At 37.8% G+C, this 18,894-nt stretch overlaps 1 protein-coding gene across 3 annotated transcripts in view; it reads right to left on the reverse strand.

Annotated features, from left to right (window-relative positions):
* Positions 1 to 2,178: 2,178 nt before the first annotated feature.
* The window catches only part of LOC121858662 (uncharacterized protein ZK1073.1-like), a 67,206-nt gene continuing 50,490 nt past the window's right edge, over positions 2,179 to 18,894 (reverse strand). Inside the window, exons 5-10 of one of the 3 annotated variants that reach the window (XM_042355220.1) lie at positions 13,860 to 14,070; positions 11,316 to 11,393; positions 7,058 to 7,069; positions 5,302 to 5,411; positions 4,706 to 4,877; positions 2,179 to 4,581 (exon numbers count right to left, since the gene is read on the reverse strand). In XM_042355220.1, the coding sequence (XP_042211154.1) occupies positions 4,363 to 4,581; positions 4,706 to 4,877; positions 5,302 to 5,411; positions 7,058 to 7,069; positions 11,316 to 11,393; positions 13,860 to 14,070 (802 nt within the window). In that variant the 3' untranslated portion in view covers positions 2,179 to 4,362. Of the gene's footprint in view, positions 4,582 to 4,705; positions 4,878 to 5,301; positions 5,412 to 7,057; positions 7,070 to 8,123; positions 8,136 to 11,315; positions 11,394 to 13,859; positions 14,071 to 18,894 lie in introns of all 3 variants that reach the window. The other 2 variants (XM_042355221.1, XM_042355222.1) reach the window with 2 other exon arrangements.

Genomic DNA, 18,894 nt, shown 5'->3' on the forward strand with positions numbered 1-18,894 from the left:
GGTGTAACCTAATCGAGGTGTATAAACATCTCAGAGGGCACTACTCAGTCGAGTGTCCATACTTGGAGCTAGCAGACGCCCTCCCCACAAGGGGTAGCAGCTCAAGGTTGATTAAGCCACAAGTCCAGAAAACTGTGAGAGCAAGCTTTTTCAGAGTGAGAATTGTGAACTCTTGGAATAATCTGCCAGAGTATGTTGCGATAGCACCGAGTGTGAGCTGTTTCAAGACCAGACTTGACCAACACTAGAGCAGGTTCAGATACATTCAGGAGCCGGTGCATGCCCAGTATTTGCCAACAGTGCGTAACACAGACGTGACCGATCGCCCAAGTGGCTAACGAGCCGATCAATGGTGAAGATGATAAAAGTAAAAGTAAAATACAGTATTTATATACTGTATATATTTTTAATAGGATCATTTGAATAATCTCTACCCTAACTTATTCCACCTTAAGATTAACCATCCTAATGCTAATCTAACCTCATTCCCCAAATAATTTTAGGGTTGGCTAATCTTTAAGTGAAATAAGCTGGGATGGAGATTCATCAAGTGATCCCTTTAATGAAATGTAATAGTTGGTTTGACCTATTAGCTACATTCGGTTCTCCAGCCTGCTGTTTTTGTACCAGTTACTTTTACTTTACTTTTATTCTCTTCACTACTGACCGGCTCAGGTACTACAATAACCTTGAGGTGTGACCCCTTGTGGGGCGTGCAGCCAGCTCCAGGTATGGACACTCGACCGAGTAGTGCCCTCTGAAATGTATATAAACTTCAATTTGGTCACCCCATGCCCGTCTGTAATATAAGTTAGGCAGTTGCAGGCATTCTTATCTCTGTGTCGCTGTGATGCTGGTAGGGCAGGCACCGGTCTGGTGGCTCTCCTTTGGATATTTTCAATCAACTGACAGTCTCTAGCATATCTCGGGGACCAGATGGGGTGACAGTACTCCAGAGGAAGAAGCACCTCACTTTTGAAGAGCGTTATGAGGGACAGACTGTCTAAATATATGAACGACCTTCTTATAAAACCTACTAGTTAGTTTAGTTGCTCGATTCACTACCTCCTCTCCCGCCCAAAACAATACTGTCATTTAGTCTTGGGGGATACATTATTTCAACTGACCCCAACTTTCTCAATTCTGCCTTTCTCTTGTTTGTCTCATTATTTACCAGGATATATGCACACTCATCTATTCTATCCAATCTACTTTGGAGTTTTTACTGCTGTATTTTATTACTTTCTTTTTCATCCTTGGTGATATGAGGTGCTCAGCATTACAAGGGGGGTAAAGCGCCACCCCGGGCAAAATGCGTTTTTTTATGGATATCACTATTTTCACCCTTCCTCCACATGTTGGCGTTGATTGTAACCCTTTAGGTAGACTAGAAATATGGTTGAAAGTCCTTCAAAAATAGGGTCTCATTTCGCCTCAGGCTGTGTGCTCAGTAAGTAAAGGTGGTCACATCCTGTTCAGAGTGAGAGGAGCGATTTTTGGAGACGGCAGAGAAAGACTTTGAACAGTACATGATTGATCATGACGAGGCCAATAAAGTTATACGCACTCCTCAAGATTTACGCAACTTATACTTACTACAATCTTCATGGATAATAAATCGATGGAACTAAAAGATTGCAATACTATTATCATTAAATAATGTAAGACATGTATCTGGTGTGGGTTATGTCTGCTGGGGAAGGAGGTACAGTGAAATGTTGTGAGCTTCCCTCTGCCGTTAAGCCAATGTAAGCCATTATCTACATCTTCGGCAAATTTGCCGTAAGTTTGTGATATTAAGGCTTGTTTTTCAGTATTTTATTATTAATATTATTAATAACACAATTTTTATGTTTAGTGGACTATTGCTCGTCCCAGACTCCCTAGCTAGGCACCTCTGCGTAGGCGCTCGGCCTCCCATCTGTAATACGGGCGCATGAGATGCGGGGTTATTTATAATAATAATAATAATAATAATAAAATGAAAATGCGTCTTGTATGCCGGCAAATGCGGTATATATTGACTACCTTTATACAGCATACATTATTTGTGTAATTTCCCTTTTATTTAATTTTTTTATTTAATAAACAACAAAGTACATATCAGTATGTTTTCTGTACCGGCATCTCTGAGGATCTTATGATGAACATAGATAAGGTAAAATAAAAATCGAAAAGTAAACTTTAATAAAAATACTGTATTAATATGTATTACACGTGATTATTGTACATTTTCTTTCAAAACACATTACGGTAAATATCACTGTATCATTCCCTTCATAATAATGACTTGTCCAGTAAACAAAACAACTTAACAAAAACTAAAAGAATCCATAACCACAGTAAAGAAGCAAATTTCTGTTTTCTGATGAATGTCAGTTTTGACCTGATGATCAAGTTGTCTCAGAGAAAAAATGACTGATATGCAACATTAAATCATAGGTAGACTTTCTGAATCTTCAAGCTTAGGCAAACCAGTTGTTAAACCTGAGATTCACATAGTGTTAAGTGTAGAAGTGTTTATACTGCACGTGTGAAACCAAATCTAAAACAGCTATTTTTTTTGTCTTGTTACTAATATACAGCATTCTGTCCATGTAGAAACTGAGAAATAACAGAGTTGCAATTTATTAAACAAGCAAAACAAAGGAAAGTCTTTTTGTTTTGTTTTTAGACAAAAATTTAATAACTTCTGGAATAAATCATTAATCTCTGCACGGTTTCCAAATAAACAGATGAGCAAATATTCTCTACTGCGTCTATCCCATATCAGAAGCCAGTTGATAAGACACCTGCTGACACACATCAGATCTTTAATTTATATTCTCCAAAGGATTTATGTTTACCACAATATGTGACAGTGTCATATTGTGAATATTATCAACAACAATACCAATGAGTGTCATACAGTCAACACACTAGCAAGTACTCAATAACAATCATAAATGTATCAACAGGTTGGCAGTTGTATTGGTCTTGCACTGCCTCAATCAGCTTTCTGAAATACTCTTAAGTGACAATACCAGCAGGTGCAAACCATCTGCTAATGCAATCAAAAGGCAAAACATGTACGGTAATCCTGAAGTTACATTATAATGTGCTATCTAGAAATATGTGTAGTAAAAAAAATTATAATTGACCTGCACATTATCAGACTATTGTATCTAAACAAACACTGTATCCTCATGTTGCTGGGTGCCTCTATTGTACTATGATTTATAAAGGGCTGTAGATTTGCAACACAAACCCTAAACAATGTACAGTATCAAATCAATGATTTACAGAGGGAATATTACTTCACTGTCCCTTTTGATTAATATCTGACCACCATTTTAAATATATATATATATATATATATATATTGCATTCACTTGAGCTATGAGCAACACATTTATGAACTACCAAGTTTACTCCTGCTGGCATTATCACATTCATAGCAAACATTAGTTAAAATGGCGAGTGACAATGAAGCGATGAGAACAACAGATGATATAGTCATCACCTTCAGCACCTTCCATCACCAGCAGGAGTGAAAGGCATTAAAACCAATTCTTCAAACAAGTGATGTATGTGCTCTTTCTTGATACCAAATGCATCCATAATAATATTACCATCATAATTTTATATACTGTACACACAATAACCATCAGAGCCTAATTGAGCTTTAGAGGTTCATCATTAACACTTTCTCTAGAAGCTCATGTTCTTATACTGTATGTAAAGCAGAGTGCAAAACACTGAGTAACTAATTGACTGCAACAAGCTGATTTGGATAACTTGTACATCTCTCACTACTAATAAAAACAAGACAATACACTACCCCAGCCATGGTGATCCCTGGGAAGTGGTACTGGCAGCATATACAGTATATCATTTGGATTCATCACCATTGGCCATTCTAAAACCCAAAGTGAACAGTATGAAAACCGTGTCTTCCTCCATGGGCCCCTGTTGTGACACACCAAGCAAAACATACACCTCCACTCTGATGGTCATCCCAGCACTTTTCAAGTTCAAAAGAAAAAAGCAACAATTGGGTGATAAATGAAAAAAACTTTAATGCAGCAGTGAAAGAGGAAATATGGGTGCTTGGGTTGACCATTTGTGGTGGTAAATAAAAGGCCTCGCTGTATTCTCAAAACAAGATGGTGTTTCACAGTGTAACATTTGAGCCTTGAGATTTCAGATGTTTGGTGATTTTTTTGATAACTGGATGAGATGTTTTATATACACAGAGCTGCAAGATCATAACTTCAATCAATATAAATTCATGAATATTTAGCCATGACCATCTGTACACAAGTGTTGAATGCAACAATAGACTAGCTATATCTGCTGCATGGTCTGATGGTGAAGTGAAACTTAGTTGGCGGCTGCTTGGGTGTTGGAGAAGGAGAAGCGTCGGAGGTTAGGCGTATCATATTCTTCCATGCTCATTGTTCGCTGGCGACGAGGACGGGCCTCTTCGTCAGTTGATGAGCCACTGAAAGTTCGCTGGCGATCCACACCACTGAGAGGCAGTGAGGTCAACACACCAAGACCCTTACTGAACAACTGCAAAGACTGAGCAAACTTCTCAGGCTGTAAAGGGTAGGCAACTTATTATTACAGAAGTAGTAAATGTAATGTAGATGAATATGATAACATTAGACAATTCAAGAAGAAATATGATTTTTTGTTTTAACCAAACATAGACTAAACTTACACATTCAGCAAGGACATCCCCAACATCATCAATCTTGAGGAGTGAAGCCTTCTGCTTGTTGCAGCTCTGGTGCATAGTGTGGACTGTGTGGACATGAGAAGCCTTAGCTCCAGTCACCAGTAAAGTCTCTACACTCAACTTTGATTCGAGCTTACCAGAGAGATCAGACCGCCTGCAAAGTGAAAATTTAACATACTGTACTGTACTGTATTACTGTGCTTTAGTAGCTATACTGGTAATATAAATGAATGTAATATTGATGTGGTTACCCTACTAATCCATTTGTCAACATCGGTTCTAACAAATTCCTTTTGAACTATAATATACCAGTGTTCATTACATAAGATTAAACAAGTTGTTATTTCTACAGCCTTCCCAACCTCAATTCAACGAGCATTATCAAACATAATCAAATGTCTGCCACACTTATGATCTCAACTATGGGGGAGTGTATAAACACCTTACTAAAACAGTACCTCAAATACCTTTCATATTAACACTCTCAGATATCTTTAATATGATCACACCCTGTTGTCTCATTGTCATCTTTCTTTAGACTCTACATAAACGAATAAGTACTGAGCAGATAGACTCACTTGAGGAAAGCCTCCACATATTTGCGAAGATTCTTGGGGTTGATCTTGCTCTGGAGACGATCCTGATATTCCTTGATCAGGCGCTCCTTATTCTCTGCTGAGTCCAGTTGCTGTGGGAGGGATATTGATGTTATTACTAGTTGTTACATCAAATTGTACTCTTGATATTACTACTAGTATCATATTAATATATGATGTTTTTCATCAATGTTGTAAAACTTGTCTATGGTATGTTACTGACAATACAAAATATGTATTTTATATGCAGTTTGCACACATTATTATTTTATCATTTATGTGAATGATATTAATTTTTGTTAAATTATGTAAATTACTGTACTGAATATTGATTTGTTTGCTATAATTACAATGTTGACTGTTTACAGTTCTGTTGGGTAATTCATTGTTGTCATTGTTTTCATGTTACAGAATTTTTTTTTTTGCAGAATTTGATAAAGGCATTCCAAGAGTTTTAGTCATAAAGCATTAAACATTTAATTTTAGTTATAAGACGTATTGTTAATTTAAAGATTATATACCGGTACTTGTGAGTTAATGTCTTGTACAGTAATCCTAATACAGTACTATAATCATGACTTGGCTTAATGAAAGAATGAAGAGTGAGTTAGTGTCATGTAATTTTAACAACAGTGTTGGATTAATAATATAAAATAAAAAAGATGAGACATAACATAAACATACTGTGTATATATGGTGCATATGATATGGTCACCAGAGTCATAGTATCTTTTTGAGTTTGTGAGTAAATTTAGTGCACCAGAATGTGTACCAGAGTCATAAAATCCTCTTGAGTTTGTGAGTAAATTTAGTGCACCAGAATGTGTATAGTACCAGAGTCATAATATCTTTTTGAGTTTGTGAGTAAATTTAGTGCACCAGAGTCATAAAATCCTTTTGAGTTTGTGAGTAAATTTAGTGCACCAGAATGTGTATACCGTAGTACCAGAGTCATAATATCTTTTTGAGTTTGTGAGTAAATTAAGTGCACCAGAATGTGTACCAGTCATAAAATCCATTTTTGAGTTGGTAATTAAATTAAAGTGTTCAGCCTTGGTATTGGTGGACAAAATACTAGCTACTGGTACCATCAGAATAGCCGTCCTTGTGTATCTGCTGGCATGACAGTAACACAGTACAGTACTACAACGTTATGACAAGATGTGCTTTATCACCTACAGAGCAAATATGCATGAACGAAATAACACATGACATATACTGTACTGTACAATATCTATAAATAACAAAATAAGTAACTGAAAACAAATATAAAGCAGACATACACCTAGTTAATTATGACATGAAATCCTTATACTGTACATTATAAAACAAAAAAACAAAAACAATAGCAATTAATAAAATAATGCATGCAAGGTACTAACTATTGCATACTGTACTAATATGTCTAAATTGAGTGTTACCGACACATTTAGACCTGGAGATGGCAGTTTGGTTAAGACTTCATGTGCTATGTGTCATTGTTAAATTGTCATCCCAAATCCCAATGGTTAGTTGTAAAATGTCTGTCTATGATAATTCTTCAGTTCTCATATTCATTTATAAGTTTAAGGCTTATATTTCTGACTTAAAATCCTTGAAGGACTAAAAAGAACAAAAAACACAGCCATCTTTAATGGTGATAATTACATCTGTTGTGGTAAGTATCATAGACAAACTTGTATTGAGTGGTAGGTATAAGTACATATTAGACACCTCATAACACAACACTACACAGTACCTCAATCAAGCGCTGGAAGACGCCAAGTACAGTTGTGTACAGAGACACCACAAGTTTGGAATTAAAGAGAGAATATTTCGAAATTAGAGTTGGTGAGTATTCACACAACACTACACTAATAGAGGGAAGACATGAGCTGTAAGTCACAAACTTATTAGCACCAAAGAAATCTGGCACCACAGAAATTAATCCTGGCATGGCATAGATACTCACAGGTGTTGGTCTTGCCACATGAAAGCTATAATACAGTACTACACACATCATACTTTACATATCTGATGAATGAAGAAGTCTAATTCATGACATTTTGTGCTCTTTTGTTTTGTTTAAATTTACATCACTATCTACTCATGCATCAGGTATGTATAATATGAAGTGTTCATAAGCTACTGGGCTGAGCAAACTAGGATACATGAGTACTTCAGTAAAGGTCGTCACTGCACAACATTAATCGAGCCACTGAAATTATATGAGTTACACCAGTCAGCACACCAATGAAGCAAGATCCTCAGAATAACTGATTTGAGAATTTCAGAAGCACCTTGATATTTCCCTCTCATAAAATTATTACAGTATTTACAGAATGAAATGACATAAGTAATGAAGAGTTACATTCACATTAAACTGGACATTAGTGTTTAAGAACAGCAGTAAGGAACTCAGTACAAGTGTATAGTACAAGTGTATTTTCAATTTTTAAATGGTCTGTTATCTGTAGTAATGTCTTGCTGAAGACCTAACCATAAATGCTCTTCAGCTTTGAAAAGAGCATACTACAATACAAGTACAGTACTGTACTTTGTTAACACCTGGTTGAAGTGGAAATTTTTTTTGAGAAAGAACAAGACAGTAAAGTACCGGGTACAGTACTTCAAGATTCTTCCTCTCATGTTTAACACATCAAAGTGAATCCCCCAACAAGGCCTCTGAAGTTGCTTCCTAAAATAATTTCCGAGAATCAAACATGCAATAGCCTGTGAAATAAACATTTAATGTGAGTCACACCGATTATTCACAACATATACAGACTGAGAAAGACTGACAACTGCAGCAGCTGACGGAGTACCTGAGAGAGCATCTGGAACAGAAGTGAGACACGGCATCACCACACATCTTTAGACTAACACTTCCATACCATCAATAGAACACTCAACATTATATGGCACTGTACTGGGTAAGCACATCACTTTAACACTAATATTAAACATCTTACACTCAAAATATATCTGATTCTAACCAAACACTTAGTATGGAAGACAGACAAGTTGATGCTACAGTAATTATGGTAATCAATGCACAATCTGGCAAGCAATCTGTGTATGGGGACTAAATCTCCTTAAAAGTATTATGAACTTTTATTAATAATGCAGCTTCTGAAAGAGATGAAAGTATAAACATTTAGATAATGTGCTGCAACAACTAGACTCAAATAATCAAAGTGTATTTAAATATGACAACATAAACTTAGGAATCAAATCCACCTTAAAAGAAATAAACTTTTAATAGAACAACAGTGTGTTGGCACCAAGTGTGAGCTCTTTCAAGACCAGACTTGACCAATGCTGGCACAGGTACAGATACATTCTGGAGCCAGTGCATGCTCAGTATTTGCCAACAGTGTGTAACAGAGATGTGACCGACCACCCAAGCGGCTAACAAACCAATCAGTGGTAGAGAGAATAAAAGTAAAAAATATAAAAATTAAAACTGAAGGGAATACCAGTAGATATGAAAGCTATATATTATTGCTTTAATAGAAGTGCTGTCTCTTCCTTTTAATGTAAATTTGAATGAGAAAGTTTATATTTTGTTACTGTGAATCCAAACATAAATCTGCAAGTATTTTCTGTTCATACCTGTCATTTCAGCAGCTAAAGAAACATCAAATTTGTTTTTTACATGATATAATAAATTGAATAGAAAACCTATATTCCCTAATTATAAAATACAGTACTTGAAGTTAGTGTGTAATGAAAACATTTCACTGATTTGGTCACACAGCAAGGAAAAACACACAGTTAATGGTAATGCAATCCAAGTATGTATCAGTCATTTCCCTAATCTGAATATCACTGAAAAATTAATAAAAGATATTTAATGTTTAAGCTAAGTATGATAAGTTTACTTTATGATGATACAGTATACCCAAAATAATACCGGTACTCAGAGTCATTCTCTCACCAAATAAGATTAAATACAAATCAGATTCAAACACTTAGAGTTAACGTACGCGATACAATAAGTTCTTCAAGTCAAACTGCAGTTGGGCTTTGCACTACAGTACAGTACTGTACTTGAACTCGGACAGCAGCACTGTGAATTAGGCACTGTAAACCATATTTGCTGTCTTATCCCAAATACCAGTACTAAAAATAAATTCCTATTGCTGTTGTTATCCATGTAATTTTAAGTCAAAATAGTGGCACATACCTTCGACACACATGAACACACTGTTATAACACTCCTCTAACACTCACTTAACATGGTAATCTTTCATCACTATTTTACCACTCCCCAACATTTGATTTTTCCTTACAGTTCAACATACCATTCAAAATGCTCTTACACTTCTCATTTACATAATTAACATCAGCATTTTTATCCAGCTTAATTCCTGCAACACTAAAACTTTCCAACTTGTTCATACAGGAAATCTTTTGAGTGCATCCCACCTTTTAGCTACGATTTAAACAGATTTGCTATAATGTAGTTAGAGAAAAATAGTAATGGTTTATGATTTTAAAAGCCCTAATTCTGGCATTAGCAGTTCAGATGTATGTAATTAAATAAAAGAGTGAAAGAGAGCGAGAGAGAGAGAAAGAGTGAGAGGTTAAAGAAAGTTGCTAACTGTTGAAATTAACTTCTAACCAAAATGTAAAGTCAACGGGCCTACAGAAAGAGAGTCATGGAAATGTGAAAGTAATTTAAGAACTTTGCCAACCTTGTCTCATTCTACAGAGGGATCCAATGGGTATCTTTTCATCATAAAATTCTCAAACTAAATAAAAAATGGAGACAACACATTACAGTTGTTTTTCTCCATAATACCAATATGTAAATGGTTCAATTATGGTAATAAGTAAATGCGAACACACAAATATACAGCCCATTTATCTATTTCTCCTTCCCAAGTTCTTTCCCGGTTGTTGACAAATATTATTCTTGAAAATATCTTTTTTTCTAAGATAAAATGTTAAGACCAATAGATATCTGATTTATGTATTTTCTCTACAAATTAAGGAAAAAACCCTAGGTGTTAGATATATTACCTGGTAACAGACAGAAAAGGTACAATACTGTACAGCGCTTAAGAGACATTTCGGAGCAATTTTTTACACACACACACGCACACAAAAAAAAATCAGTACATGTTTTGTATTATGATCACTCATTTTACTATACTGTATTACAGTACAGTACTGTACTGTAATTTTGAAATGGTGAAAATTATACAATAAAAGTTTCAAAATACAACTCCCGTATCAAATCCAGCATGATCCTGGTTACTACAGTTTTACTCATAACAAAGTCTTTTCTACCTCGTCTTGGCTATTTCTGGCCAATCAAGACAAGTTAACATTGTCTGAGAAGATACCTATGATTACTATTATTCTCCTGGATATTTATTACAGATTATTATCCTGATCACCACCAATAACATTATTTGCCCTTTAGATACCATCTACTGTATGTCAATATGGAGGGCTCCTCCACCATCAGATGACATAATAGTTACAGAATACAAGTTTTCTCCTGTGGATAATATTATTTTACCTAATGGTATTTTATCAATATTCATAAAAATATACCACTTACTAAGAGGCAATTGGTAAAGGGTAAAATTTCATAAATAATAAAAAAAGAAATGCATTTGTATCCAAAACAAAATTGACTTGCATTTTTACCTTGTGTTTGCCTGCGTAAAACATGAAAGCAATGCAACAAAAATTGTTGCTTTAAATGTTACAAAGAAACAGTGGTCACCTTTGGCCCAACCTCCGGTAGATATCAGAAATTCACATAAGAATGTAAGAATAAACCACTTCCGAGGACATATCTTACTTTAGTAATAGATTCTGTGAAGTAAAGTTGTTGGAATAAAATACTCTAGGTTTTCACATAACAATACAGTATAAATTTTATGAAACTAATTGTGGCAGTACTGTACTTGAAGGGCAACAACCTACTATTAAATTACAGTTAAGACTTTCAATAATTTAAACATGTAAATAAAACCGTAGATTTATTTAAAACTTACGTGTCCAAATTTATGGAAGATGAGGTACTGCTCAGCGGTGGGGTGCATGCCCACGTTGTTTAGCTTCCATGAGATGATCTGTAACAAGTTGATTGATGAAAACACAAGTATTATTGGGATACAGCAGAATGCATACAACACCAGAAGTCTACATTACAATGTCTAAATTAAAAGAATAGATAGTCTTAAGGAAGACATTGCTTAAGTGTAGCATTTTCTAAGTTTTGCTCACAGAAAATACTTACTGTATATAGTACAGTAAACCATCTGCCTTCAGAAAGTACTACACAGGTACTGTATTCAAGTCAAGAAACTATGTACAGTAAGATGGCCCTGGAAGCAAGACATTTCAGCCTAAGTATTGCATACCGGTAACTCTAGTTTTAGCTTTTTAAAACGCTTCACTGCTTTAAAGTTGGTTATACTTTATCTTGATTATGAAGACACTTAACAAAGAAAAGAAGAAAAAAATCTTGTCTCATATCCCATTAAAAAACAAAATTAAGTAAAAATATAACATGGATTTTTTTCATTAGTGCAATGAGAAATTAATTTGTTCATCCCACAGTAGTTAATGTAATCTTGAACAATCTAAATTTGCCTCCTCCTATTACAGGTTCAGACAACTTCATGTTATTTAGATTCTGCTTCCCAGAGTGTTAAGAGAGTTGTGCAATGAGCTTGTTGAGCCCCGTAAGATCCTGCTCTGTAAATGCCTGGATGAGCAAAAGGTCCCCAGTTATTGGGAAATGGCTATGTTAGTCCTATATCCAAGAAGGGCAATTGTCACTCCACAGATAATTGTAGACTGGCGAGCCTGACCAGCATAATGTGTAAAGTACTAGAGAGCATTATAAGAGAGGCCATGATGGAACATCTACTGTACTATGAAACAACCTTGTAATTGGGGTGGGTCAAGGAATATTATAAGGGGGGTCCAAGCAGTTACGGGTGGGAGAACATGGCGAGCACAGTGAGCTCATGCAGCTTGGGGTTTGGGGAAGCACTGTAAGTACCCCCTTTTTTTTTTTTAATTTAATCTATTTCATGGGCATTTTGATGCCATTTTGAGACTGTGTGCACTTGATATTAGGAGATATTTTAAGGTCAATAGTAATTACATTTTACAATACAAAAATGTCTGAGTGCAATATTGCATTGAAGAAAAGTATTAGAATTTTTTGATGAAAAGGGAGGGGGGACCGGATCCCCAGGAACCCCCAGCACAAGGGATTGCCAGCATGGTGTTTTGCCGGGATGCTCCTCCTTGACACAATTACTCAAAATACTGGATGTTTGGACTCAAATTCTGGAACAGGATGGTAATATCGACAATTTATACTTAGATTTTGCCAAGGCTTTTGAACCGTACCCCATGAGAGGTTCAGAATTAAACTGGAAGGGTATAGGATTCGAGAAAGTGTCCTTGCATGAATCAGACTTTCTGCATGATCGCAAGCAATGAGTGGTGATGAATGGTACGAAATCGTCATGTGTACCTGTGACAAGTGGAGTGCCACAGGGCAGTGTAGTAGGGTCGGGATATATAGCGACATTATATAACGATTTTTTTATATCACGGCTATCAAAATTATCGACATTTTCCTATATATATAGCTGCTAAGATTCAATGTCATGAAGTGTAAGACGATGCACCTGGGTCATACTAATGGTACGGAGGTGTAAAACATGTCCCAACGGGATGAAAAACTGCATTAATAGAGATGCAATGTGAAAAGTATCTGGGTATGTATGTTGACAATGAATTGAAATTCTTGGACCATTGTGAGAAGAAGATAAATCAAGCAACTAAACTATTAGGTCTTGTCAGGTCGTTCAGATATCTAGACGGGTCGTCCCTCGTAACGATCTTCAAGAGTGAGGTGCTTCCCCCATCTGGAGTACGGTTACCCCGCCTGGTTCCCGAGATATGCTAGGGACTGTCAGTTGATTGAAAATCTCCAAAGGAGGGCCACCAGACTAGTGCCTGAACTATGGCACCTCAGTTATCCAGAAAGATTAGAGCGCCTGCAACTGCCTAGCTTATACTACAGATTGGCAAGGGAGTGATATAATTGAGGTGTATAATCATATCAGAGGGCACTACTCAGTCGAGTGTCCATACCTGGAGCTGACGGATGCCCACCTCACAAAGGGTTACAACTCAAGGTTGAAGAAGCCACAAGTCCAGAAAACTGTGAGAGCAAACTTCTTCACAGTGAAAATTGTGAACTCTTGGAACAATCTGCCAGAGAATGTTGTGAGGGCACCGAGTGTGAGCTCTTTCAAGACTTTAGGATTAATCCTATGGTATCCATGGTGTCCCAGTTGCCATCAGGTAAATTTGGAGAAAGCTTTGCAGTTGGATGTCTTACCTATTGCCGACTAACTTTTACAGTGTGGGAACTGAGCATTACATGTAGGATTTCCAATTGCCCTCTTAGCTGCCACAGTTATCTTTGTCTTTCTTAAAAGTAACTCTTTTTGCATCATTATTTTCTAATATACAGTACTGTACTTAAATATTATGAACTTTAGTATTACCTTGTCCTTAAAATGCTCCATAACACCAGCAGTAGTGGAAGTGCAGTGGATGAGCACAAGACCCATACAGCGGTCTGGATAGGCCATGCCAAAGCGAGCCAAAATGTTGGCCCCGGCGCCCTCACCTAGACCGATGACCAACTTCACTTTGAGGTGGTCCACCACGGCAATCAAATCCTCGGCAATCATCTGCATGGTCGGGAACACAAAGCTGAAAAAGACATGCAGTCTTAGGGTAACGGTAATTAGATAAGTGAGAGCATTGTACTTGAAACAAATGTTGACCCCCACAATGAAAAAGATAATTTTTACATTAATTTTTCCAAAATTTATAAGGGGATAATTCCCACATGGGGAGTTCATTAAGTTCTGAACCCTAAGGCAATGGTTTGAAATTAATGAACCAATGAGAAAAAAATTATACCTGTACTGTATATCTGTTATTTGTAAAGTAATAGAAAATGTCCACTGACACACATAGACAATATGATTGCTTTATAACTCACTCCTGTCAGGGGGATAAAAATAAGTAAATTTGTAAAATATTAAGACAGTCAAGAGGTCTGAGAGGCCACAACAGTAACAGCTGTGTATGAAAGAATTTAATTATTCTCTTTAACTGTTGATCATTTAACCATAGGGAGAGATTTTCTGGCGAAAGTAAAGAATACTGTAAAAATTTTTGGTACAGTGACAGAGCTTAACTGACCATTCAACATTTACCAAATTATGTTGAGGCATGAAATACTGGAGGAGATTAAAGAATTATAATATCTGTTAATAAAACAACGAATACATGGTACAGTACAGCAGTGAGTGAAATATGGGAAAATTGATGAGAGGAGACTACTTAGGGAGTCAGAAAGTACAGGTATCATTAAAGGAAATGGAAATGAATAAAGGAAATGTGGGATAGTATAATACCTGTACAGCTTGTACTTAAGTGAACATACAGAAGTGAAACATGGACTTGAAGCAGAATGATCAAAAATTCAAGCTACTGAAATGAGTTAGCTTACCTGAAAGCTCTATCTCAGGTGAATAGAATAGATGGGGGCATGAAAGAGGGAAGTTCAAGGGAAAAGATTTGGAAAGGCTGAGAGAATTTGAATAGCAGTGGCGGGAAGTGTAAATAGAAGTCGTCTATGGTGTTATGAACGTGTGAGGAGATCACCAGAGAACAGGAGGGTGAAGGGGGAGTCCAGAGGCAGTGAGGCAGGTTTGTTGGATAGAGGGTGACTCCCCACACTGAAGGAATGTAAGGAGGAACAGCACATAATGAAGAGAATGAAGAAGGGATAAGGTGAATAAAAAGGGTTTTATTGATAAGTAGTGATAGAGTGGTCTGGAAGCTACTATGTTGAGGTCTCCCTCTAGAGCAGTCAGGTACCCAACATGAAATAGGAAGGTTAAACACATTTCATGAACCTACTTCTATCAAATATCATTCAGTAGCTTTCAAGTTAATTAGTCCAAAAATAATTTTCATAAGCACCTAATTGTAATACATTACCTATATTAGGTGACGAGGATTCATTCATAATAACTTGCCTCTCAAACTGCCATTAATGACTGAGCCTCAAACACGAGGCAGGTAGTAATTCAGAGACATATGTACGAGTCATGATAAATATACAGTATAAGTGACCAGATCTAGTTCATGGAATACAAATGAGTAAATTTGCATTTTCAACCAATAAGGCTCTCGAGTTGAGCAATATATTTTCCGATGGTTTACACAGTTGTAAGACACTTCTTTTATGACGTTTCCCTCGCAAATGACCTAAAATTACCTACCCTAACCTCCTAATCGGGGGCTCTACCCCCTGGATATTAAATTCATTTGCGAGGGAAACGTCACAGATGAAGTGTCTTACAACTGTGTAAACCATCGGAAAATATATTGCTCAACTCGAGAGCCTTATTGATTGAAAATGCAAATTTACCTACAAATGTTAACGGGTAAATGGGGGCAAGAGTATATACAGGGTATTTGAAGTGTTGGTGGATGTTAAAAAAAACAAACAAACATTAAGGCTGCTTCTTTCACTAATTCTGGTCCAAAAGTGTTACTGTTGCTTGTGACGCCTTCATTAGATCGTCACACCATTCAGAGTTATTACACAGTATAAATTCCCCTTAGTGTATTGTCAGATCACAGCACAAGTGCAACTAAGGTAACCTTTAATGCTGAGTCAGGTCACCTTTAGCTTTTCAATTACTGTACAGTATCTGTACATGTGAGAGGACTGGAGAAAAGTAAAATACATGGAGAGAGAAAGAGAGAGTTAACATGATCACAAACTAAATTTGACATTCATTTCTCAACCTTAACTCACTTGTTCCAGGTCTTCTTCCCGATTTACTTATCTTTCTTCTCTCCATCACCATTTACTCGGATTTCTACCCCGTCCTCCCTTCCACCTCACGCCGCCCTCATACACCTCTTGTCTACAAATAAATCCGCTAGACCATTAAATACCCTTTCCTCTCATATCCTTTTCACGAAAATCCTATGATACCAAAGCTTATTTTACCTCTCGGGTTTATTGAAAGCTATTTCAACCAATGACGCACGAGGGATGAAATAAGTTTTTCCCGCTTGATTTATCAGTATGAGGTTATTATTTTAACCCGATTTAGCGCTCTTGGAGTATTCAAGTGTATACAGACAGAAACAGGAGTTCAAATTGATATTCTAAAATTGACCTGTTGTAAAAAAGAAAATTACATACAAGAGATCCATGGTGGATAACCCTCGCAGTTGAAGCACCTTAAACTAAAACTTAGTGAACGGGACTTAATAATCTTGGCAGGTAAAGCCAATAAAACACACACAAAAAAGACCAAAACAGAAGTTGTTATGGCTACAAGTCCTTCTTATTACATTAGAGCCTCCAAGGTGAATTCTCCCCCTTCGACTTCGCCTACCACTACCAGCGAGGCGCCCCCCCCCCCCACCATCAATATGATAACCTTTATATCTCAGATTATATCTATTTTCGTATATCCCTCACCAAGCCCAGTGACCATCCTCTCTGGCGCAGCCCTCACTTTCCAGACTTTATAAATGAATTACTTGAACACTTCCTGGACCAGTTTCCCTCCATCCCTCACCTTCCAGGACCAATCTCCCTCCCTCCTTACCTTCAGCCCCCTCCAGAACCAACCTCCCCCTTTCTCTCCCCCTCCAGGACCAGCCTCCCTCCTTCCCTCCCCCTCCAGGAACAGCCTCCTTCCTCCCCCAGGACCAGCCTCCTTCCCTCCCCTCCAGGAACAGCCTCCCTCCTTCCCTCCAGATTGCCTCCATCCTTCCCTCCCCCTCTATGACCAGCCTCCTACTTGCCCTCCCTCACTCTCCAAGACCATCCCTCTCAAGGTTGGCTCTTCATTTTGAATCTCCTTGAAAGGTCGACGTTCCTCTTCGCTTCCCTTAACCTCTACTTGGCTCAGCTTACACCTGGCTCCCCACCTTTGGCTTCATTTTTCTTCAGTGGGGCGAGGAGGAGGAGGCGGCGGAGGGCATCAACACGTCCTTCATATCCTTCCCTTGACCCCAGGCAGTCACAGGAGAAAAAGCAGCCTGGCCACCCATATGAGACACATCCCTCGTCACACGTCTCCATATTTCCATAAAAAAGCGAGAGGACTATAGACCTCATCCATAGGGGTGCAAAATGGGCCTCCTTCTCCTACTCCTTCACGCATAAAAGAGCAGGATGGCCACAATCCCCTCACCTTTCTGCCAGGGCGGGCCAGCCACATCCCTCACCTCCCCAACAATACACAGGGACCACATTCATCACACCCCCAACACCACACATTTTTTTTTTACGGGGATAAGCCCACCCGGGCACAGGTCACTGTCACTGATCCACATCGGTACCCGGGGGGCGAAAATGTAATAATAACAATGATGATGATGATGATGATAATAATAATAATAATAATAATAATAATAATAATAATAATAATAAAGAACCATAAAGAAATGCAAAAAATAAAAATAAATAAAAAGTGAGAAACAATATATGTATGTTGTGTAGTCAATAGTAAGAGAAACAATTGAGACCCTGCAATTGTGTGTACATGAGGCAGAAAGTCAGATCAACAACCTGGGACTTGGTCACAATTTTCGTGATGCCATATGGCAACAGGGTCTACCATTAGACAACACATTATGCTTCCAATATCTTCCCAGGCGGTAGTACCTCCCTGTTTGGTAGCTGCTTACTACCTACTACACATGGGCGGGCCGACCACATCCCTCACTCCCAACATCATACAGGGACGGGCCGACCACATCCCTCACCCCCAACATCACACAGGAGCGGGCGGGGTCCGACAAAAGGATCCGACGCCTTTAAGCTGGTAACGACGAGCAGGGAGGGTAGGTGGTCCGGCTTGGCCCCTCCCAACCTTCCTTCCCGCTCTCCTCTCTCGCCTGGCCAATCGATGCCAACTCTGCCCATATTAAGAAAATGTACTTCTCAGGTGTCATCCTAAAGGAACATATTTTAAAGACTGGTTAGATCATTATTTCTGCAGGGCGTGAGGATGTCTCTTACTGTGGGTGGCTGGTATACTGTTTGTGTGTTGGGTTGCCGCAGTGTTTCAAGAGGGAGGGGCATATCTTTGAAAGAGTGAGTGACAGAGTGAGAGCATGTTTGAAAAGTCGATGCAAGATTTAAAAGTGGGAAACATTCCTCTGGAGCTAGAGGAGGTCGTACGTGTATGAAGATTATTTTTTGAGCGCTGGATCGTATCTTGCAGTAGGTGGATTTGATATGTGTTGGTTTAGTGCATCACGTCCCAGGCAGATGGAGCCTTTCTCGGTGACCAGAACTCACGAACACTACAGAATAATGGTGATGACAAAGTAACAAAGAACTGACCAATCGCCCGAACAGCTATCAAGCTTTAAATATTTAAAATTATAAAGGCATTAAATAAATATATATCTTAAGCGTAACTTTTAAGAGAATGGATACTACATCAGCCACCGCGAGGAGTATTCTACTACACAAACTGGATT

The sequence above is a fragment of the Homarus americanus genome, unplaced genomic scaffold (genome assembly GCF_018991925.1).
Source record: "Homarus americanus isolate GMGI-L3 unplaced genomic scaffold, GMGI_Hamer_2.0 scaffold74, whole genome shotgun sequence".
NCBI classification, from domain to species: domain Eukaryota; kingdom Metazoa; phylum Arthropoda; class Malacostraca; order Decapoda; family Nephropidae; genus Homarus; species Homarus americanus.